Source organism: Prunus dulcis, chromosome 8, assembly GCF_902201215.1.
Source record: "Prunus dulcis chromosome 8, ALMONDv2, whole genome shotgun sequence".
Classification (NCBI taxonomy): domain Eukaryota; kingdom Viridiplantae; phylum Streptophyta; class Magnoliopsida; order Rosales; family Rosaceae; genus Prunus; species Prunus dulcis.
This window is the reverse complement of record NC_047657.1, coordinates 13,537,745-13,562,414: the sequence shown is the minus strand read 5'-3', so window position 1 is coordinate 13,562,414 and position 24,670 is coordinate 13,537,745. Positions and strand designations below refer to the sequence as shown.

The following is a 24,670-nucleotide window of genomic DNA, read 5'->3' as shown; positions in this document are numbered from 1 at the left end:
GATTCTGTCAATCCAAATAGGTGGCCATGTGTGGAATTTCCCAGTTGATAGGTCAAATCTTATATGTGTGGTGGAGGTTGAGTTCTGCTTGAAAATCAAGCACAGAAGTTAAGGGTGAAATGGTAAAATGCTTAGCAAACGGAAGACTGAAGAATTCAAGATGAAGAAAAAGCAAAGTACTAGCTTAATTAAAATGGAAAACACAAAAGAACGCACGCACAATTCTTCGACTAATTAAAGTGCTAAGATTAGTTGTTTATACGAATTGATTGACATGGATGTTTTAGTGAGTTTCATCGAATTTACGATTGAAATTCTTTAGTTTAACTCAACAATTCATTTAATTAACCCAACAATGTCCTATATGCTAATTAACTAATAAATCTTTTGCCGTTTTAGTGTAAAAACTCCCCAAATAGTCATGTCACGTTTAGGTACAAATATAGTTCATTTGGTGGGATAGATGATATGACTTGATATGATTCACAGCCCTAATTAAATGTTTGGCGATCTAAAGAACGTGAATTGAATAATGTCTAATCTTGTTAGGGCCAAATGTAGTAGGATTATGATTAAGATGAATGAGTAGCATCAAACACATCATTAGATTACCATTAATCAACCTCATAATCCAATATCCAATTCAATCTCAGTCACAAAATTTTGAAGAAAAAAAATCTGTCACCAAAAATGACATACTGTTGGGACCCAACAAATGTATACATATGTCATATACTGTAGTTTTATTCTCCTAATGACGGCCGACTATAAGTTCAAAAAGTAAGATTTCTTAATTATCGATCGTCTACACTCGTGAGCTTGTCTACGTGTCAAGGTATTACTGGTCAGGAACAGACTGGAACCAACCAACACCCCCGTACTAAAATCTTACAGTATACACGAAAGCAGCAGATTAAGCCCATCTAACCGGTTTACCGTGGCCACGAGGCACCCACAACGCTTTCTCCATTGCCACTCGTTCTTCTCTTGTTCGTCGTCTTCATCATCGTCACTGCGATGAGTCCCCATCCCAAAACCAATCACATCCTTAAACAAACCAATTAAACAACATTAACAACTAATTAACCCCCATTTTCCCGTCACGCAGCAGCTCTCGCTCGCAGGCCAGTAATGGCGACGACAGCGCTAGCAGCATCGTTGTCGCTGTCGTTTAAGACGGCGTGCATGCTGAGGTCGACGGGCTCCTCCAAAATGACATCGAAGGGCAAGCGTGCGAGGCAGGGGCGAGCTCTGGGGGACTTCGGGCACTTGGGTCAGGTGGTTCGCAAGGACGTGGAGTTTCTGAAGCGGGGGATTGGGAGTGGGATTCAGTGGGCTAATAAGGCTTTTCGAATTCCAGAGGTTTCCAAAACCCTAGATGACATCGTGTGGCTTCGCAACCTCGAAGACCCCAATGCGCCTCCATTGCCAGCTCCTTCTTGGCCTCAACCTTCCTATCCAGGTTAAGTACCATCTTCTACATACCTTTTTCTTGGTAAAGATTTGCAAGTTTGGAAATGAATGAAGTTCCTAGTGCAAATTTTGTGATTTTTTTTTTTTAATTTTGGCCAAGTGGAGTGAGTGAGTGAGTGTGGTGGGTTGGCTATGGGGTCAGAAACTATAACATAGTTTGCTTAATTTGACAGATTGGTTCTGATTTCATCAACAAACAGCTGCAAATGTGTAAAGTCTCACCCTTTTATGTAATTACAAAGCTTTGACGAAGTATAAGATTAATCACTTGGTTATTGATTTTGTCAAGTAATTCTGTCAGTCCTCCTCCCATCAGTTTTTTTAATATTAGGACTAGATTGGTCTTGTCTTACTAGGTTTCCTCTGATTCCTGTTCTAGGAAAAATAGGTTTTGTTCTCAAGTAATCATGTATCCATACCATGTAGTGTTTTGCCAATGACATTCTAATAAGGATGGAAAGAACTCAAGTGTAGCAAATTTGGGTTGCCAATATTTTTGACTAAAAATATATTACCCTCTTCATATGATTATCTAATGCTTAAATTAACATTTTGTGCGATCCCGTTCGAAACTTGGAACTTATACCTTGTTTAGTTGAAATTGATGTTGGAAATCTATCCTCTGGCAGAACTCTCTGGTGTTGATTTGTTCATGGCTGATCTCAAGGCTTTTGAGGCATATGCTCTATACTTTTATTATCTGTCTAAGGTTTGGTCTAAGCCACTTCCTGAAGTCTATGATCCAGAAAGTGTTGGTGATTATTTCAGGTGCAGGCCCCATGTAGTGGCCTTCAGACTTCTTGAGGTAGGTTCAATATCTAATAGATAATTAACTTTGAGGTATCCAATACTTTGTTGGTGTGCCTCTTGCCTTCTTAGATTGGTGAGTTATCTAGTACTAAGTTTCCTTTTCTAGAGGCTCTTCCAATGGCACACTTTTGGATTTAAGTTATATTGAACTGATATTTGGCACTGCTAGGCCTGGCCCACTAAGTTGGCTAGTTCTTTGGTTCCAATCTTTTATAACATTTCAAGCATGTATTTATTGTAGTCCAAAATACTCTTTCCCCAGTAAATTTAAAGTCTTCTTTCCTTTTTATTATTTCTAAAATCTGTTTATATTACTGATTAAAACACCAGTTTGCTAGAGTTCTTATTTTAATGCATCCTGTGTAGGATGAGGGTGCTTGTAAGCGAAATTACAGCAACTACAGTCAACACTGTTGACACTTTTCCTAATTTTTTGAGCTCCCTCATAACAGTGTACCAATCTTGACTTGTAAAATACTGTTTTTTCTTCAAAGATCCACCACATCTTCTTGGATTGTGGAACTGTAAATTGGAAAACATAAAACATGTTCTTGGGTTATACCTGCCTGTTAGATGTCTATCTTTTTTCTGGCTTGTTATTTAGTTCAGGGTCTGCTATCTGATTGTTATGCAAAAGCTTTTATTTGGGCTATTTGATAAAATAAATCCTTATTGGGTTCCCTGTGTTGCGTGTTGTAAGGTATTTTCCTCCTTTGCTTCTGCTGCAATCAGAATTCGGACCTCTGGGATAAAGAAGTTCTTAAGACCAAGTTTGGATGAGGGAATTAATGAGAATGTATCACAATACAATTTTGGAATGGTGTTAAAAGAAACTATGCTAAACCTGGGTCCCACTTTTATCAAAGGTGAGAAAGTCTATCTAGTTGAAGTTTTTCTGTGCATTAAAGCTCCAATTCACATCTTTCTTGTTATGGTCTTTAAAAATTTACTCTATCGATATTCTACATATTGCTTTCAAATTATATACTAGGACTTCTACTTTCCCCTGCAGTCACAACATTGCCAATATGCTAGTTACATGCGTTTGCTTGCTGATGCAGTTGGTCAGTCCCTTTCCACCAGGCCAGACATTATTGGTGCTGAAATTTCCAAGGTTAGATTGTATAGAACTATATCTTCTATTTTTGTTTTTATTTATTTGAATATTAGTACATTATCTGCCACCAATGTGAAATCATATATTTATAACACACTTCTATGTATTTTCCGTCAAGTGTAAAGGTTTCAACTTTCATGTGTAGTCAATGTCCTTTTACCATGTCAGTATAGCAAACGAAAAAAAAAAAATTTACTAAAAATTATCCAATTCTTCTCATCCTGTTTTGCATTGATATGTGTGGACTTTAATCTAATGATGTTTTTCTTTGTGGTTGTATGCTGGTGCGCTTTTGTGTTTATGTAAGTGGCTTCAATTATTACAATACCATTTTGTTTGTGGTTTCTTTTTCCTCGATTTGAAAGTTCTTCTGAATATTTTCTTTTTTCATGCAAGATATTTTGTTGTTTCCTCATCTTTACCTTGAAATAACTCGAATGCTGGATATTTTGTTCATCTTGTCTTCTTTGGTTTATGATTGCAGGCATTGTCTGAGCTGCATGATCAAATTCCTCCATTTTCCAGGGATGTGGCTATGAAAATTATCGAAGAAGAATTAGGATCTCCTGTAGAGTCATTATTTAGCTACATTTCTGGGGAACCCGAGGCTGCAGCATCTTTTGGTCAGGTGTATATAACACATACATATGTGTGCATTTAATTGATGTAGAATTATTTATAATCATTATGTTTTCGAGTTTATTTCTTATTTGCTTGATGTTTTATACATTCTAGGTCTACCGTGGGCATACTCTTGATGGATTTAATGTTGCTATTAAAGTTCAACGGCCTAACTTGCGTCATATTGTAGTGCGCGATATATATATTCTTCGCCTAGGGGTTTGTAAAAGAATCGATTAATCTTGTGTTGGTGAATTGTAATTTCCTATATATGTTTTTCATTAAGCTTGTGCTCAGTTGTACATAACCATTTCAGCTTGGGATATTGCAAAAGATAGCGAAGAGAAAAGGTGACCTACGCCTGTATGCTGATGAGCTTGGGAAAGGTTTAGTTGGAGAGTTGGATTACACTTTAGAGGCTTCAAATTCTTCCAAGTTTATGGTAATAATTGCATATTTATTTGAGTTTAATAACTATAATGGTTACCGTGAAAGGTAATTACAAAGTATTAATTAACCTTTTCTTTAAAAGACTAAGAATTGCATCTCAAGTTACACTTAATGCTACCTCATCTTGCAGATATGCAGTTTAATAATTAAGTTTGCAGGAATTGGGTAAATTATAGGACAGGTTAAATGGTTAACCTCCCAATCCTGCTCTAAATGGGATGGGGTTGTTTATGGGGTTGTTTACAGTTTTTACTGGTAATCAACATGACATAGGGTCATGACATGAGATTCCAACCATCAACTGACATCAATATTAGATAGGTGAATAAAATTGTTAATCTCCCAATAGTTAGTTATTTCCCCAGTGTGATGTACTTCTTATCACAATGTTGTTTCAGAAAGAAGAAGAGAAAGAAAAAAAAAACTTTTTAAACAGTGAAGGGCTAGTTTTGGAAACAAGAGTAAAGCAAAGGAGAAAGAAACCTTGATGTGGACCTTTATTATTTGGTCGTTAAATATTTCTTTGTTTGAAGTTATGTTGAGGAAAAAGTTGGGTAGAATCCAGAATTGGTTGTTACATTTACTTGTTTAGATGGAAGTGAAATTCTTTTGATAACATATGAAGCTCCCTTTTTCTGTGATAAGACATACTCGTAAAAGTTTATTACTAGTTTGTTTCCAGGTTAGATGCTTCTTTCCTATTAGTGACTGTTTGTTGCTGTATGTACAGGAAGCTCATTCCTCCTTTCCCTTCATGTTTGTGCCAAAAATATTTCAACAATTAAGTCGTAAGAGAGTTCTGACAATGGAGTGGATTGTTGGTGAGAGTCCAACTGATTTACTCTCTGTATCTGCTGGAAGCTCTATTGATAATGGCTCTACTTATTCAGAGAGGCAAAGACTTGATGCCAAGAGACGTCTGCTTGATCTGGTATGCAATTTGAATTGCAGGATTCTTCTTTTCTTAGGTTCTAGTTAATTCCAGACTCCTGGTAGAAAGCCTACGTGATAGCTATTAGCTATCAATTTGGTCAGAACTGACTTGAGATTTGAGGGGCCAAAATAATACTGTTATGAAATATGACAAAACGGACTTAGCTTAGGGTGGTGGAGATGAGATATGGACATCCTATTTTAATTCATTTGTAAGCTGCCATCCTATGTTAAGTTCAATGAAAATAACATTGAAAATGTGGTTTCTTAACTTAGTGAATTAGTGATTCCACCAATAAAAGACGTGTCAAATTATTCTTCTGAGTGTTTCAGTTTGTAGTATGATCTCCCTATATTATGTCATCATAGGCAGCTGAGTGACAGATTATTGTGGTTTGACTATTGTAGGTTAAGAAAGGAGTGGAGGCATGCTTAGTTCAGCTCCTCGAAACAGGCTTATTGCATGCTGATCCACATCCTGGAAACCTGCGTTACACATCCTCAGGACAAATCGGGTGCGCCTTTGACTGTCATTGTGTAGAAATAAGCTTTACTTGCTATACCCAAATATCTATGTATGCATCTATAGCTCATTTCACTTCTACTGGTGACTTCTATGTCAGGTTTTTGGATTTTGGCTTGCTTTGTCAGATGGAAAAAAAGCATCAATTTGCTATGCTTGCATCCATTGTGCACATAGTAAATGGAGATTGGGCATCCCTTGTTAATTCCTTGACCGAAATGGATGTCATAAGGCCAGGGACTAATATCAGGCGTGTAACTATGGTATCATATCAACTTCTTTGGTTCAGTTTTATGTAGTGTCTATTATTTCTGCTTTCGAAAAATATGTTTGTTATTTATTTATGAAAATCAATGAGGTTGTACTTTCTTTCTTAACTATGGAAACTAACTTGTTGAGCTGTAATTATGATTTAGGATCTAGAATATGAGCTGGGAGAAGTAGAATTTAGAGATGGAATTCCTGATGTGAAGTTCAGCAGGGTGAGAATCATGTCTTGATCTCGTAAATATTGGTAACTTACAAGTATTCTTCAGCATGAAATATCATCTGAACAACGTGGAAATTGGCTTATCTGCAATCTGTAATTGTGTCTTCCTACAACAATAGCTCCTCTGTCTGCAGTAATGATACACATAATATTACTTGCTTCTTTATATTTACTAAAGGCTGATTGTAACTGTAATTTTTCCGAAGGTTCTGGGTAAAATCTGGTCCATAGCCTTCAAGTATCATTTTCGCATGCCACCGTACTATTCACTTGTTCTACGTTCTCTTGCTTCCTTCGAAGGTAGTGTTCACTTGCCTTAGGGCATCAAATGCTTTTTGCATATATTTTTTGTATCTGTATTCTGTAGGATACTGGTTATGTTGTGTTACTTTTACATGCATCACTATCCTGTACAATCACGATAATGATGTATGATTACTGTCTGGATACCCTGTATGCTGCCTCAAGATAGTGACCTAAGCAGGTCTGACACAATCACTATCTTGATTGTATCTTTCTGAATCAGCAAGCTGATACAAGGACTATCTTGATTGTAAAGTATTATGAGACCAGAATCAGTTCTTGATTTCAGACTTCTTGCTTCATATCTTAATCAGCAAGTTGCCCAATATCAATTTGTTTCATATTTTTCTGATGCTGGTTCTAGCTCTCTCTGTGATGCATCCAACCCCTAAATCATCCTTCACTTTTCAATGTTTTTATAAAGATTGTTTAACTTAATAGATTTTACGTGTTTTGTCTGTTGTCTCAGGATTAGCTGTAGCTGCAGATAAAAACTTTAAAACATTTGAAGCTGCATACCCTTATGTTGTTCGGAAACTTCTTACTGAAAATTCAGCTGCAACGAGGAAAATTTTACATTCGGTAAGAAATGCTCAAAAACCATAGCTTATGCTCTTACTTTTTGTTGGTTATCACATGGCCTTGCACTACATCTATATCTGTTTGCGCATACTAATGGCATTTCTTTATTTCTTTGCATACTTAGTAATGTAAAATCTATAGTGTTAAACATGTTAGTTTAGACTTGGTAGGGGTATTGGTATCATGCGAACAAGAAATTTTGGACTCTCCATTTGGTGTCTTCCATGCTTCTGAGTTTTCACAAACTTCTGTTTGATAATCAAAGGCATAGGGGTAGGTTTTTTGGAGGACAATCTACCCAGTGAGGTTCCTAAATCAAATTTTTAGCATATTTGTTGTTGATTTACTTGATTTGTTCGGTTCAGGTGGTTTTTAACAAAAAGAAGGAGTTCCAGTGGCAGAGGCTTGCTCTTTTCTTAAAAGTAGGCGCAACCAGGTATGTTAAATTGTATTTCTTGGAGTCCAATTCCCAAGGTACAAGTTTATTCTTCGAATATGTCTTGGAACTTTAAGAACTTCAAAATATTGGTCAGATGCAAGGCCCATGACTCCATGAATAAGTAGAAAAGAAGAAGGGAAATTACTTTTCTGTTAGCAGCTACTGATTTTTTTTTTTTGCACTCTTCTGTTGTTTTTGGTGTGGATAGTCACAGTAACAGCTTTTAGGGTTTGCATGGGATGCTAATCATCCTCACAATAGGATACCTTATCCATCATTACCAAAAATCTTATGCTGGTCCTTTTTGATAGCCTTTCTTAGTTTACCTGATAACTTGCTGGGGTTGCATCTCGTCTGTATAAATAAATATTCATGTTTCTTATATTTTTTTTGCAGGAAAGGTTTGCATGGGATGATAGCATCAAAAGCTGATTCTTCCCTTGGCTATTTACCACTAAGGGACTGTGGTGCAGTTGATGTTGCAAACTTGGTCTTGAGGCTTTTACCATCCAAAGAGGGTGTTGTGCTCAGAAGACTGTTGATGACTGCAGTAAGTCCCCTTATGCTGGTCCCTTTTTCTCGTTGTATTTATAATATTGTTAAGATGATTCTCTTTATCAATCATCACACAGGAAATGTGAAATATACCCCTATTATGGATATAACACATTTAATGTTAGGGTTAGAGGCTAAAAGGATAGTATGGTAATTACACATTATCTCATTTCTAATTGGTTTCTACTTTTACTCTTGTTTTCCTCGTTCCCTTCTCTCACTATCGTCTTTAGCTGCTATTAGTTTCATTTGAGGTGATAACTCATCTTGTTCCCAGTTCACTTTGATGGTTGCCAATGGCATCATATTTTCTGGTATTGTCTACCTTTTGGTGTAGCTCTCGTAGGTCAATGGCTTGCTGAACGAATTTGGACTTTATCTTGCATGAGTAAGAATGAAATAGTCAAATGGAGGGTTAAGTAACAATGAGATAGGCAGATGGAGGGTTAAGTACATGTGAAACATGATGCTTTTTACCCATGATCTATCACTTGTCATCTTATCCTATGAACTAAAAACTCATTGTCAATTGAATCTAATAGGATGGAGCTTCATTGGTCCAAGCAATGGTATCCAAGGAGGCAAAGTTCTTCCGCCAGCAATTTTGCAGTGTCATTGCAGACATTCTATATCAATGGATGTTTACAGCATTTGGGCGGGGCATTGCAACAACTCGGTATAGTTCTGATCTGAGATTGGCAAGTGCGCATGACAACAGAGATCTAGAACCATCTTCCAGAACTCCCATTTATGATTACCGTACCATCTTCAGAGATCGTCGGCTCAAAGTGATTTTCTCAAATGTACTAAACTCTGCGAGGAAAAATCCAATTTTGATGCTGAGGTTCTACTGGACTTCATTTGTTATGTTTACCACAGCTTTAGCTTTGGCTTGCCATCGTGCTTTAGTATCCTTCTCTGAAGCTTACTTGAGCCCCATATCTTTTGCTCGAAAGCAATATGCGATCCCATGATGCTCATATTCAACTCCCATAGAGCTTTTTTTGGGAGAAGCTAAGAGTGCAGGCTTCCACTTGCAGTGTTCTTTGGAGCAACTGATAGGAGGATAAGAGGGATATTGGTATTTTCACTGCTTGAGTTGGATTAAGGTGTTAAGGCCGCACCAGGCTTAGTACTTGCATTGAACTCAGGATCCTATGCAAAGCTATCATTTCTTCAATCACCATTTGTACTTAAAAAAACAGAGCCGCAAATGTGATGATGAAGGCTTACAAAAACAGAGCCGCAAATGCGATGATGAAGGCGGATCAAGGACAGCATTGCAAGCTGGCGAGAAGTATAAAATGGTGAGGTATGTGAACAGTCCCTTTCTAACCTAATACATATATTAAACGGTGAGAAGTGTATACAGATTTTGGAGCATGTTTTAGGGTTGAATACATGAGATGGCATGTAAGAGATCAACATCTCATTAATGTTTGTGTAGATGGTGGTAGGCATGTCTGCAAATAGAAGACGTGCAAAATATTGGATTCTTTCCCATGTTGTAACAGATCTAAACTGTTTTTCCTTTTCTTTTTTTTTTTGGTAGTTGATATGTGAAAGGAAATTCTAATCCATCTTCTTGTTGAATGATTGCAATCATATGGCTGTTGAGACAAAAGTCTATAGTTCACGATATTATTGCGTAGAAAATCAATTTTCTTCATGGCACGACCATATACATAAAGAGATGCCTTATCACTCTCTTTTTATCTTATGTGACGTTTTAGCATGGAACATGTTTGTGAAACAATTCCTCTGGAATTATTTTAGGCATCGTTTTCAAAATTTTAATTCCAAATTTTTGGTGAACAAAAATAATAGTTGAATCTTCCCAATTCAACACGATACATACAACATCTCTATTTATTTATTTTTTCTTAAGAGCGGGTGAGTTTAAGAAAATGGAAATTAAAGTATACTCTTTTAAAACTAGTTTATTTTTGTTTTTAGCTAAATTGGCTTGAGTTGAACTTTTCGAATAAAATGAATCCCAAATTACATTTTAGGTTTTGTGGTTTGGTACAATTTCTGTTTTGGTCTTGTAATTTTGCTTTGTGTGTGTGTTGTTTTTTTTTTTTTTTGGGGTGAAATAGTAAGGCTTCATTCAGCTATCAAAGGTTACAGACTCAAGCAAACAAAAATGGTCTCATCAAAACCTTGACTCAGAAAACCCAGTGAAAAAAATCTAAAACTTATAAATCTCAGTACTTATAAATCTAATCTAACATTATTAAGAAAAATAGATGTACATTTTGACTGATAACACAAAAATGCCCTCATACTCATATGTGGCAGTTGTATATTTCATGTTAAATTTCATCTATTAACGTGACGAAATAGACAAAATGAAAAACAAATGTACATTTGGGAAACCTTGTAACTCAATCCAATCTGAACATTGGTCGCGCCTTTACTCAATCACAGCAATTTTTATATTAATATTCACCGCCTGTTTCAATTCAACTCCTTCGCGGATCGGACTGATACACAATTTGTACAAATCCCAAACCTTCCTTGCTAAACCCAAACTCTGATACTCCGATCTCAAATCACCGCTCCAAATCCAACGTCCAACGACCACGCGCCATGAGCACTCCATCACTCTCAGGGGTAAGCAAAACCCACAATTTCTCCTCTCTTTTCTTTTCTTTTCTTCTGATTTGTGTTTTTCAATTGAATTTCTGAGTGGTGGGCTTGCAGGGCGCGGGTGCATTCTCTGGGTTCACTCGGCTATGCAAGGGCTTAGCGGTGGTGCTTATTGGAGGACACATTGTGGTTCAGTTTCTCCCTCAGGCCGTTAATTATCTAGCGCTCATTCCCGCCAGGTTTCGTCTTTCTCTCGATTTTGCGTCCGTGTTCAATTTGGGTTGGCTTTTGTGTTGTGGGTTGGCTTTTGGATTGGAGATTAACCAAAATGAATAGTGAAATAGTGCATAAATCTGTGTTTCCAGTGATGGGTTTTGTTGTGAAAAAGGATGTTTTCAAGGCGTTTGCTTATGGGTTGATCTGAAACTCAGCTCAGGTTGTTGGCCCTGCTTTAGTGGCATTGCAATTATATGATAACCCTAACCCTTTGTATGTTCCATATTTATATTACAAGGGGCATGGGATATTATTGGCCAAGTAATCTCTGCAGCTTTATCTTAGATGGTCCTTTGACTAGTTGATTTTGTTTTCCTTAGATTCTGGATTTTGCAAAAATTTAGAAGTTGATTTTGTAGTGAAGCTTAGTGCCTTCTCCTGAAAAATTTGAATCAGATGATGCATTATTGACCCCAGTAGTCGTGGCACCTCTCTGTTTGAGGCTGTTTGGGCTTGTCCCATTGGTCTCCACATGTCTGTGCTTTTATCACTTTATGCCTTCTTTTTTCTTTATAATTTTTTTTTTCCAATGGAATTTCATTCCGAGTAATGTAATAGAGGACTTATAATCATAATATTTTGGGGTTTGGGGTTCATCACATGATTAATTTTGCATTTTTTTTTTTAAAGAGAGTTAATTTTGCATATCCCTATGCTCGTTCACTCCAATAAAGAGGGAGAGACAGCTCACCTCTTTAGATTTGGAACCTCTTACCTGCAGCTTAATTCTAATCCAAACTTCTGTGTTGTAGGACTATTCCTTTTGTCTGGAACCTCCTAACAGCCGGTTACATTGAGCAATCAGTATACGGGGTATGTGCTTCTTATTCGATAAACAGTTTTTGTGTGCTGTAGTCATATATTGCCTGAGATTTCTGTACCTGACAGATTCTCTTTTTTTACATTTAAGAAATAGTACTGACTTTTACACTTATTTAACAGGTTGTTGTTAGCACTCTTGGTCTTCTTTTTATTGGGAAGCTGCTTGAACCTGTGTGGGGTTCTAGGGAGTTCTTGAAGTTCATCTTTGTAGTTAACTTCCTAACTTCCATATGCACTTTCATCACTGCTATTGCTTTGTACTACATTACGATGAACGAAAATTACCTGTAAGTACACTACTAAGATAACATTAAACATTCAGAGAAATAAAAAGTTATGGGGATGCCAGTGATTCATATTTTTGTCTTTCTTTCTCCCTACTTTTTCAGCTTTATTGCTTCTTTTTATCTGGTATTCTGTAGCATGTTGGTTTGTTAGAAATAGGAAAAAAAACATGGAATTTGTTACACTTTTTCCCCCCTTCTTCCTTTCAAGCTGATATATTGGCAATTCAGATCTAACTCTAATAGCACACAAATTTTGAAACGGATCATTTTTTAAACTGTCAACACATATCTTCCATTGTTCATCTATGAAATTGTATATAATAATGTTTGTACATGTGTTAGCCTGGTTTGATCATTTATTTTATCTCATGCATAACATTGCAACTTTCTTTTGTTCGTTTGTGCCAGCTATCTGCCTCTTTCTGGCTTCTATGGGGTCCTTTCAGGTTTCTTGGTTGGCATCAAGCAAATCATCCCTGATCAGGAGTTGCCTTTATTGAAGATAAAATCTAAGGTGTGGACTTTTGAAACTGGTGTTTTAATGAAAGTTTCTGCAGGTTAATTAATAGTCCTATAACCCCCAATTTGCTGTTGTTTCAATTATGTGCAGTGGTTACCATCTCTCTCTATATTGTTGTCCATTGCCATAAGCTTCTGGACAGCACAGTCAGCAACATATCTTCCCATTTTAATATTTGGCACCTATATTAGCTGGGTTTATCTCAGATACTGGCAGAGGAAACCAGAAACTAAACTCAAGGGTGACCCAAGTGACGATTTTGCATTTTCTACATTCTTCCCTGAATTTTTAAGGTGAATAATTGTTATTATTTTGAAACTCTTCAAAATAATTTTCGTAGGTTGCCATTTCTCAAGTGTCTCTTGTTAATTGTCACAGACCAGTCATTGATCCTGTTGCATCTATATTCCATCGGATGCTCTGTGGAAGATTTGAAGCTTCCAGCGAATCCCAAGGTTATACCCTTGGAGGCACCACATTGCCTGGATCCGACCCCATCGAAGCATCTAGAAGGAGGTAGCATTTCTGTTCTCAATACTACAAACAGTTTTGGTATTCATGTTCACTAGATGGTATGATAGTCTGCAAATAAAATACACAAATAAATATGCAAATTAGTGAAGAGGTTTGTACTGTGACAGAATTTCTGTAGCCCCCTTCTGGCTTCAATAATGCCCGTAAGTGTATCACTATTAAAGAAAAAGGAATTTATTGCTCCCTTCCAGCATAATCAAATAACTTTAGCGGGAAAAAAAATGTTCATTTGTGACTGAACTGCCTTTTGCAGAGAAAGAGGGGCTCGAGCACTCGAAGAAAGACTGGCAGCTGAGAGGTTGGGTGCAGCACAGGGTACAGAAGAGTCAGGAAGAGATGCCACGGAGAGTGTTTAATTGCTCCTGTCAACCAACCCAAGTGTGTCCGTTCTGTTAGAACTTGAGAGGTTCTGTGGTATTTGAAGATAAGGCTTTTCCTTTTTCTTATTCATATCTCGCTCTGTGGATTCTAGAGGATCGTTTTGCTAGCATTTTTTCTTGGACCCTACCGTAACGGTACAAAAAATTTGTCTATGCACAATGATTGGTGTGTGTTCTTACTCAAAAATACGTAGAATAGATATTCTAAAGAGGCTTATCTCCCTTTGGTTTTCATTTTGCTCCATATCCTGAGTGGAACCTTTGCTCCTTTAAACAACTGGGGCCATTTTGTCATGTTGTACAAATACATCTTTGAGCAGACTTGGTTTTATCTTCGATCTCAAAATCAACCATGTTTTATGGATGTTTATTCCTGAATTATAGTCTCATGTGGGGTAAAAGAAAAATATACAAAACAAAATCACTTCAGAAAAATATAATGAAAATTAATTAACATTAAATATATAGTTTTTGGTTGCATATAAATTATAAATATGTATTTGTTGGGAAAGGGGGATTTGAACATGAAACTACAAGTAGATGAACTGTGATAGTTTATTTGCTGACCAGCCAGAGTCAACGTTCAATCCACATCCACTGTACGTTCTCCGGCCAACACTTAGCTGTTGTCCTTGTTCATTCGTTCACTACGGTAACTAAGGAAGATGTTTTGTTAAATTATTAGGAGGAAGCAATGTTGTGTTGCACTGCCTTCCCATCGTCAAAATGTTGGTGCTCATGCATCGAGGGACATATGAATACAAGTAATTCTTATCGGGCTGGTCTGAGTTTCTCTAGCTTGGAACATGAATGAAACAGTTCCCTCTGAAACACAAATTTTAGCATGTCAGAATGTAAGAGATAATCTAATAAGCATGGCATAAGGAAACCAAATACCTTTAAAATCTTCAAGCGCATAAGGAAACCAAATACCTTTAAAATCTTCAAGTTACAATGTAAGAGAAATAATATGAAGAGATCAATCAAGCTTTTTATAGTTGAAAATTTGGCACAATCCAAATTGGGGGTTGATTATATGTACCAAAATCATCAGGTTTACCAGTTTCATCAAATATACATCCATTGTCATGGTTGAAGTATATATAATTTGGCTGACATCCTAAAACACAAATATTAAAGAATTATCACCCAAAAAGATAGCATCATCCCCCAATTTCTTCTCTCTCCCCCCGTGACCCTAAAGAATGGATTTATTAGGTTATTGCAAAATTCTTCTCCACAACTATTAATAACCAACCTTTTGAAGACCCACAAAATCTCTTATTTGGCACTCTTACTTGCAAATCCAGTAGCTTATCATCCATTGTCATAAGAGTGCTAAATAACGTTCTGAATTTGCAAGTAAGAGTGCCAAATAGGCTTGGAAATAAGAGAACGTTATGGAGTGCCAAATAACGTTCTGGAGTGCCAAATTCCATGTTCCACGATTTTTTGAATGATCGACAATCACTCCATCATGAGTTTTGGATTAATTTCTACACCGTTTCACCAAAAAAGAAAGAATAATTATTTCTATACCATGTGGATTAGGCAAACAAATAGCAGCCCAGGAAAGCGAACCCATAACAAAAACCAGCCCAATAACACAACTATACAGCCCAAGATGAGCAATACATTTTTTGCTTGAAAACGACGGTCAATGATAGATAATTGTTGTCCCCTTATGTTCAAAATTTAAAACAAAAACTTGGCTCTTGGTGTTTTTGTTCCAAGAATTAATGTATAAATTCTAGTGTCAAGCTAAAGAGATTCAAAAGGTACCCGAATGCTTTTTGAGAAGTGGTGTATTGATAATGGTAGAATTGAGAACAATGCTGACCTGAGTGAATTCGATTGAGAGCTACAGCATGAAATGATTAAATATTGTCTGGCTACGGGTGGAATTTAAAGTCTATGATGAAAGATATGCTAAAGAAAGAAAGAAAATTAAGGAAACCATGTGTTAGAACTTTAAGTACAAAGTTTCTTATTTAAGATTAATTGTTTAAGTTACAACTTGGATTAGCAGACATAAGTCAATTAACTACAACTTCAGAACTTCTGGTTCTAGGTCATGGTTGAAGTATTTGACTGACATCTGGAAATTTTTAAAGCGAACACAGATATTGGAGAGTTATCGCTAAAAAAAAAAAGCATTATCACTCAATGTCTTTTTTTTAAAGCCACGTGCAATTTTCAAAATCCAATTTGAAAATCTTGAAGTTCATTTCATACGTTTGTGAGCTTCATGATCAATATCAAAATACCTTATGACCATTATAAATTCTCTGTCATTTAAATTCACGCTATGTGCCTTCTTTATACGTAACTTTAGTTGTTTAATCTCTTGTGCAATAATCTTTATATTTGAATATGACTGAGTAGCAATATCAAAAGATAAGTTTGGTCCAATGATCGACTGCCTAAAATTTATTCTCAATGGAAACAACTTCTTCAATCAACTCACATCTTTGATCCAAATAGTTCCAAGTTGTGTCTTTACCAAGTCTAATAAAAGTCAATTGCAATATCTCCTCGTATACGACTGTAACAATGCATTCGTTTTGGAAACAAAATTGTTACAATCTTCAGCCCCTGCCTCACGATATGGAACATTTAATTGAGGAAGATGAATGGAGTTTTCTTTCTTTCTCCCCATTATTATCCTAAAGAATGAATTTATTATGATTAATGCAAAATTCCTCTCCGCGACTATTAACCAACCTTTCGAAGACCCACAAAATCTCTTATTTGGGACTCTTACTTGCAAATTCAGGAGCACTACAAGGAAAAATCCTTTTGACGACTACCACTTGCAAGTTGCAGTAGTTTAAATAGCAGTAATCGGGTTCTTTCGCATTTGGGTCTTCAAGATTGCTGGGTTTAAGTTAGAATTAAAAATAAAATAAATTTAAGCCGTTGATTTTAATCGTGTGGCTAAAAATACATATCTCATCTAAGGTCCATATATGGTGTTCCTCGTTATAAAATTTTGCAATCTTGATGACCAGTAGGCCCAATTCAGACAAACTCCAAACTAAGCATTTTGTCAAATTGATAATTTGGTATGTTGAATGTGTCAACAGTAGCCCAATTATGGTGTTGACTGGAGACCCCAGTCAATCAAATGTTTGTTCTAATCTATAACCAAGTGGTGTGAGTAAAAAATAATTAATTAAATCCTTGAAAATTTTAATGGCTGAACTGCAAAATATAATACATAACTTTTTTTTTTTAATGCTAACAAAGAAATTTTTGGATTTCAGCTACAAAGATAAGGATAGCAATTTCTTCCCCATTTTCTTGAAGTTTCCAATTTGTTTCCTCAACACAAAACATGGCAAAAATATATAAAACATTTCTACAATTTAAAATGAAATTGTTTCATCAACGGGGTTTAGTCCAGTAAAAAATGACCTTGAATTGCAATCAAGAGATCACAAATTCGAACTCTCATGACATCTTAATTCTGTGCGTGTGTGTGAAAAACTCCTCATTCCCTATTAATTAGATAGCCAATACCCTAGAATTTCTAAAACGATGGAAGTGCTTATGAAAGGCGTGACTTCAGCAGCCTGCCTTGCTTGTACCTTCTTTCACTTTTAGAATAATATCTTATCTTGTGCTACTCCAAACTTGTACGGTAGTGCTTGTTATGGAGTGTGCCAAAGTTTGACGCCACTCTCTCACTATGACTTGGACCACAAACTTACGTATTTCTCCATTTCTTTCGCTTAAGTACTGTACCACTAGTTTAGCTCTCTCTCTCTCTCTCTCTCTCTCTCTCTCTAGTGCCTTATGGTTCAAGGTTTATTAAGAAGATTTAGAACTCCATTGCTTATCCTATACTAATGTAAAGTGGGCACAGTTCGGATTAGTCTCGTTGAAAAATCTTCATTTAATAGTAGTTGGGTTCATTTTGAATTGATTGAATTGATAAAACCTAATGAAAACAACGAGAGTCGAATTCTGAGAAAAGTAGTAGTTTTCATTGAGAACTAGTATTTTTTGTAAATTTCGTATCAAAATATACGAGAGAATGACGGTGATGGGTTACAAAACATGAGTTAGTGTGAACCACTAGGGTTTTTGGTAAGAGTGGATGCTCAACTACGAAAAGTCCCAACACGTGGCACAATGAAGCATCAGCAGCTCCCACCTGGCACTTTCTCAGATGCTCCCAAAAGATGGACGGCTTGTTGTGGTTGTATTGCAATTGCTTGTCGGTTATCTAAAATTGTGGAACTTAAGACTACACAGGCTGCCACGTGGACATGACTAAAGAGAGAAGCGCGTAGCGTGTCGTATGCTCGACGGTTAGTTGCGCGTCGTTGAAGCCACACTACATAGTCCACTCTGACTCCTTACTGTGCTAAGCTCACTGACCAAGGATTTTACACAAATACCCTTGCAAAATAGGCTTGGAAATAAGAGAACAGTATTTTATTTTTATTTTTATTTTTCATTTTTTTCATTTTACATGGATATTTAAACAACATTTTCACAAACTCATTTTGCGGATCTAAATGATTAGCACATACATCAACAACTTTAAAACGATAGAATATTACATAACTTATAGTCTAGTGATATTTTTTTTAAAATTTTCCACAAGACAAAACATTATCGGAAAATATAAGAATTGCAACAAATACTCATTGTAAGGAATTCAGTTCTCAAAAATAAATGTTCAATACTCAAGTATTCTTATAAAATTGATTATGATCAAATCATACCTAGTGGAGTTGAAAATAAACATAAATTCGAAGATTCTCAAATAGTTAATCTTTCGAACAACCCGAAGTTTGAATCACTCATACTCCATTAACAAAACAAAATCCAGAAAAAAAACATTAAATAAAAAAATGACAAACTAACACATCATCAATAATTGAAAAAGAAACGAGGAAATGATATAGGAAAGTGGGTTGAAGCAGCCCTAACAAGTAACATGAAATAGTAAAAGCGTTTATTTTAAAATATGGAGTTGAAATTCCATGTCTATCTTGTCTAGTCTTCTAAAAAGATTAATAAAAATAGGAATTCTCTGAGTCTCCAGTCTTGAAAGTTGAAAAATAAGAAGGGCAATTTGGTAAGCTTATGGTCGTACCGAATGAGCTTGGTTTTTTCTAGAAAACAACGAGGATAATCATGGGAATGATAAAGCACACGTGGCTAATAATGCATGTTCCTCGCAAGATTTAGCTGTCTTTCCAGAAGACCAACCAAAAAACTATAAACTACAAACCAAACAACTACTCAAAATGCCAGCACTCAAGAGAAGTCCCAAGTCACAAGCTCAAAGCCTACATATGGAAAGTTTAAAAGGTAACAAAAGGGACCCACATGCTTATATTATATATACGTGTGAAGAGCATGAACCAATCAAAATTTGTTACGAGCCGGGGAAATCGGAGAAATTATATAATAATATTAGAGTATGATCATATGGTATATTTTGTATATGTATTATAATATGGGTGAAAATGATAATCTTATTTTTTTTTTCGTTTTAGGGAATAGTATCGATAAAAGTGCTGTTATTTCCATCAATGTCTTATTTTTTCACTCACCTTATATTCCCACCTACCATATAAATTTTAGAAAGAAAAAAAAAACAGCAACATTCTCTTTATTTGCACATTGAAAATAATAGCTTATGATTTTTCCATCATATAATGGAAGATAATAGCAACACCCTCTTTCTTTGCCTCCCTTTTTTTTTTTAGCAAATTGCCCAATTTCTCAAGCAACTCTTCATTGGCCATTGCTTCAACTGCAATTTTTTGCTTAAATTTTGTGATTGTTCTATCAAACGCCTTTCTTTTTGAGTATGAGATATCGTTAAAATTGTGTTTTGTCAAATTTAAATGGTAGGTGGAAAAATAAGATAAGTGAGCAAATCCACTTATATTATAATACGTGGACAAATTATATCATATAGCACTACTATTTACTGCACTATAATTGCTATAGAAATTTTTGTGGTCAGAGTCATGATCACTATCAAACCCAAATTGGTTTCGACAACATATGAAAATTCCAAGTTTTAGTTCTTTATTTTTTGGAAATTTTAGAAGCTAGCATTCATACTTGATTTCTCACCTCACCACCACGTAAGCTAAGACGTAATAAGATTGTGTGTGGGGTAGGTTTCCGTTGAATAAAACCATTAAAGGGGCGGGTTTTCTTTTTTTATTGACTTTCTGCTTCTTTTTAGTTACTTACCAAGGAAAAAAAAAAAACCTTTTTGCTTTCCTTAAGCATAGTATCGGAATCATAACTTCTTGAATTTAACCAAATATAATATGTAAATGATAGGATAATACCTTATTAGAATAAACAAAATTTATAGTGTAGTAAAATAAAACACTAGAATATCAATTCAAGTTTAAATTTGTAAGATTTATTTTGGTATCTACAACATTACTATTGTTATAGTTGTTGAAGCCTAAGAGTATTCGCAATGGTGAGAATCATTTCAATTTTATTTCAATAAATTGAACTTTTGACTTGCATTAGTAAAGTTTAGTTCATTTCAGATATCAATATTTCATTTCATTGATCAATAGTTCATTTCAAAGGTCAATAAAATAAACTCCGATTTCAATAAGTTCACTCACCATAATAACTCTACAACTCTTTCTTACATGGAAAATATTATTTTTTTTACTTTTTAATTTTTTTCATTACATTTAATTAATACGTTACATTTTTTTTTTTCAAAGCAACTAGCAGTTTCTTATTTATTTCACTATTTTTTTTATAAAAAAAACATCTAGTTAATATATATATACTAGCTATTACTGTTTGTTTCACTTTTCCCCAACCAAAAAAAAAAGGATAGCTAATTATATATATACTAGCCATTGCTAATTTATTTCACCTTTTAAAAACACAAATGGCCAGTTCCCTTTTCAAACGGCTAGTTACTTACCTATAAATACACAAATGGATCATTCATATTCAATTTTGTTATGCAATAACCTGAAAAAGAGGTGCTTTGATGTGTTCTCATTTAATCTTAATTTCCAATTATTCAGTAAAAAGTGTTAATATAATATTGTCACCAACCAAAGAAAATTTTGTTACTATATGTATATATTCAAAATTAGTCTCTTTTTAAAGATCTCTTTGAAACTATTTTAATTGTATAATTCTTATCGTAATTAATTTTATTCAATCATTTAAAAATATATTTTAAAAAAGATATATTTTTATTTGTCAGTTATTAAACTACACCACTGCAAGTGAAACTGCAGTTCAGTTCAATAGCTACCAAAAAAATTCAATAAATTGAACTATTGAAATGAACAATTGAGCAACCATTACAGATGTTCTAAGGAAGCAATCACTAAAATAAAATAAAAGAGCTTTAGATAGTGTAGGGGGGAAAAAAGTAACTAAGTATGTGACGGAATTAAGATTTGTTTTGGTGTTGATACCTAGCATTACTCATGTGCTTCAAGAAATATTAATTAAGAAATTGAATAGGGAGATACCTTGACATCTAGGAGTTGGCAAAAAAGGGTCTAACCTAGCTCATATGATAATTTTTTGTTATAATACATATTCATTTTTATACGTGTCATGCCGTTACCTTCACCTTCAACCTCAATGTCATCATTAACATACTGAATTCGTTTAAAACATATCTTTCGTCTTTTTATCTTTTTCAGCCGTCACTTACTATCTCTCTTTTTTATTAAAAACAATCTATAATCACTTTTGATAAAATAAAAAATCTATAATCACTAAAACATAATGGAGATCTGATAAGAATGATGAACCATTTAATTCAAATATGATTTATTTGATCATAGAAGATCTTCTAAATTTATTAATTTAAATCTGATGAGTCATTTATGAGTACCTTTCACGATTTTCACATTGCTCACGCTCTATTCGGCGACTCTATTCAAAGTACAACTCTTATTAATAAGAAGGGCATGCCAGTTGATTAAGTTAATAGCATTTTGCAATAAAAAGTAATCAACTTTGAATGGTTAAATCTACTTATATAGTCAAGACTAAGCCACTTAAAGTGTTTTTTTTCTTCTTGATGGCCGAAGTATTTCAATTCTACATCTAATTGCATAAGATTATATACTAATTTTAGCTAAAACAAATTTTATATACTACTCTTCTAAAAGAATTTCCATCCCCCTCTTGTAAATTATATCAACATGATCAATTGCAATTTGATTTGGTGTCTATAGTATACCCACACAATGAGGTCATAATGTGTCCGTGTCACTACACTCTCTAAGTTTAACCTTTTATTTTATTTTTATTTTTGATAAGTACCCATGATGTAGAATTTGATCAATTGTTTTTAGTGTGCTAAAAATCATTTAATCAAAAGTAGTAATTAGTTCCTTTCTTGTTAAACACAATGACATCATGCGAAGTTTAGGGACACTTCCCTTTCCCATTATTTTATCCATCTTTTCTAGGCAAAGTTGTGAGTATAATTAGTTTGTAATTACCAAAATTACCAACAAATTACCAAAACAAAAACTAATTAAAAAAAATACCAAAAAACTTTATTAAAAAGAAAAAAAAAGTTGAACCGTGTTGATCACGCCCCAGGACCCAAGTAGTGTGATTTGCTTCGTTTTGTGGATGTAAAAGCAAATCAACGCAAGCATACAATTGTTTTGACTTGAAAAAGTCCAACCAAAAGCTCTCAGTCACCGCCTCTTCACCTCCCTCTCTCCCTTTCTCCACTCCCACTCCAACTCCACCTCCTTTTTTTTCTTTTTTTTCTTAGTTGACCGACTTCACTCTCCCTCACCAACTCTTCCCAAAACCCATATATAAATACCACATCTCTCTTCTTCACTCTCCACCGATATCCCAAAACAAAAAAAAAACCCCAAAACAAAAAAAACACTAGCCAATATTTCACCAAATTGAGCTCTCTCTCTGAAGCACACACCTTTTTCTTGCCCACTCAAACCAGTCTACATCTTTCTCTCTCGGCCATCGTATTATTTCAGGCACGCCAAACATGGCCTTGGAGGCTTTGAAATCCCCCAGCACCCCTTCCCCTCCCTTCTCATCTTTTGAGGAAGTGGAGGATCGCCACCTCAACCAGTCCCAGGAGCCATGGGCCAAGAGGAAGCGCTCTAAGCGGCCACGTGTTGACGACCCACCAACGGAGGAAGAGTACCTTGCTCTCTGCCTCATCATGCTCGCCCGCGGCACCACCGCCGACGCAGATGCTGAGCTGCCTCCTCAGCCGCCGGCTCTGAAGCTCTCTTACAAGTGCTCTGTCTGCAACAAGGCCTTCTCTTCATACCAAGCCCTCGGCGGCCACAAGGCCAGCCACCGCAAGTCAGACTCCTCTGCGGCTTCCGCCGCCGTCAACTCCACCGACAACCCGTCAACCGCCGCCGCCACTACAAGTGGTCGGACCCATGAGTGTTCTATTTGTCACAAGACTTTCCCCACCGGCCAGGCCCTGGGCGGCCACAAGCGCTGCCACTACGACGGCGGCAGCGGCGCCACCAGCGCCCTCACCACGTCAGAAGGCGGAGGCGCTGGGGCCTCCAGCCACAGCCACAGTCAAAGTCAGAGTCACCAGAGTCAACGCGGCTTCGACCTGAACCTTCCGGCGTTGCCGGAGTTCTGGCCGGTGTTCGGAGGCGACAAGAAAAGTCAACTATCTGTCGAGCAGGAGGTGCAGAGTCCGATGCTGGGGAAGAAACCGCGGTGGCTGTTGGGTCGAGATTGATTTGGGAGAATATTTACGTGAATTGCAAGCTCAATAGCCATAGCCTAGCTGCATGTTTTTACTTTTTTTACTTTTTTTTTCTTTTTTTCTTTTAATGAGTTGTTGCATGCTGTACAGAGTATTCAATTCGTTCATTGTTTTGTGAACAATGGTTTTAGTCTCCGATTGGTTACTTAATATTTTATCATCAATTCGATTTGGGTATTATTTTTTACTCATCGTTTTGTTACATAATCATAATGAATTTATCTTTTCTTCCGAGTATCCCAAACCAAATTTGGTTAATCCTGAGCTGTGATCTTTTTCTTTAATTTTCTTTTTTAGTAGTAATTATGAAATTTGGATTTTGTTTACAAATAATATTCTAAACTACTAAAAAATTAATCTAATTTACGAGAAGTATGATTCAAACTTGACTGTAGTATGACACGTTTACTGTCTACTGACCTAACCCACTTTTGTTTGTTGTTTGCTATTTTCGATTTTCAAGTCAAGGTGTTTAGTTAATTTGGTTTTGTGCATTTAATTTTCTTCTTTAAATATGTTAATTAAAGGGGTGGGGTGTGGTATTATTAGAAATGCAACGTGAACAGCGCAGGCACAGCAGGCAAATGCATGCACTAGTACTGGGGATGGCGCAGAGAGAGACAGAGAGAGAGAGAGAGGTGTAAAGCCAAGTACATAAAGAAAAGAGACATGCACGAAGGAAGACAGAGAGCCAAAGAATAGGCAAAGGCCACCACCAGGAACCACATGTTGATAATAGGCTGATGAAACCCATGGCAGCCTCCCATGTGGTTCATGCCTTTAATGCACATGTTGAAGAGCATCATTTTATGATATGATATATATAATATTTATGTATGCCACACTCAATAATTTTAATGCGGTTTAGCTTTTGCGTGGCTTAATTAGGACACTTGTGATTGCCTACTAATTTAATAATTTTGAGTATAAATTCACATGGACTACATTGTTTTGCAAATGTAAGGAACGGAGGCAGACATTTTTTTGTTGTTTTCCAAAAATAAATGGTGGCGTACATGATTGGTATGATTGAGGAAGGAAATGCTAACTACTTTTTCTTTCTATTCTTATTCTATAACGTAATTTGATGATCAGAATTGTCTATTTTCTAGGTTGTCATTGTCTCTCTTAAAAAATTAACTAACCCAGAAATTGTTCAATCATAGAATTGTTATCGAATAAATAGATGAATTGAAT

At 35.8% G+C, this 24,670-nt stretch overlaps 3 protein-coding genes across 5 annotated transcripts; all 3 read left to right on the top strand.

Annotated features, from left to right (window-relative positions):
- The first annotated feature begins 965 nt into the window (after positions 1 to 965).
- LOC117637256 (uncharacterized protein slr1919) lies at positions 966 to 9,491 on the top strand. Of its 3 annotated transcripts, XM_034372103.1 has the most exons (17): positions 1,407 to 1,462; positions 2,103 to 2,149; positions 2,242 to 2,278; positions 2,984 to 3,149; positions 3,345 to 3,397; positions 3,885 to 4,028; positions 4,136 to 4,240; positions 4,338 to 4,463; positions 5,202 to 5,402; positions 5,813 to 5,919; positions 6,028 to 6,190; positions 6,344 to 6,409; positions 6,624 to 6,717; positions 7,190 to 7,302; positions 7,668 to 7,738; positions 8,138 to 8,291; positions 8,839 to 9,491. In XM_034372103.1, exons 1-17 carry the CDS (start codon positions 1,415 to 1,417, stop codon positions 9,268 to 9,270), a joined length of 2,127 nt encoding a protein of 708 aa, XP_034227994.1. In that variant the 5' UTR covers positions 1,407 to 1,414; the 3' UTR covers positions 9,271 to 9,491. The 3 variants fall into 3 exon arrangements, with proteins under 3 accessions (XP_034227995.1, XP_034227993.1, XP_034227994.1); XM_034372102.1 differs by having other exon boundaries at positions 968 to 1,462; positions 2,103 to 2,278; XM_034372104.1 differs by lacking the exons at positions 6,624 to 6,717; positions 7,668 to 7,738; positions 8,138 to 8,291; positions 8,839 to 9,491 and having other exon boundaries at positions 966 to 1,462; positions 2,103 to 2,278.
- Positions 9,492 to 10,580: 1,089 nt separating this feature from the next.
- Positions 10,581 to 14,071, top strand: LOC117638250 (rhomboid-like protein 19). Its single transcript, XM_034373385.1, has 8 exons — positions 10,581 to 10,912; positions 11,003 to 11,127; positions 11,917 to 11,977; positions 12,107 to 12,273; positions 12,682 to 12,787; positions 12,884 to 13,086; positions 13,172 to 13,309; positions 13,581 to 14,071. Exons 1-8 carry the CDS (start codon positions 10,889 to 10,891, stop codon positions 13,681 to 13,683), a joined length of 927 nt encoding a protein of 308 aa, XP_034229276.1. The 5' UTR covers positions 10,581 to 10,888; the 3' UTR covers positions 13,684 to 14,071.
- An 8,291-nt stretch (positions 14,072 to 22,362) lies between these two features.
- LOC117637470 (zinc finger protein ZAT10) lies at positions 22,363 to 23,704 on the top strand. Its single transcript, XM_034372366.1, has one exon. It carries the CDS (start codon positions 22,721 to 22,723, stop codon positions 23,444 to 23,446), a length of 726 nt encoding a protein of 241 aa, XP_034228257.1. The 5' UTR covers positions 22,363 to 22,720; the 3' UTR covers positions 23,447 to 23,704.
- The last annotated feature ends 966 nt before the right edge of the window (positions 23,705 to 24,670 follow it).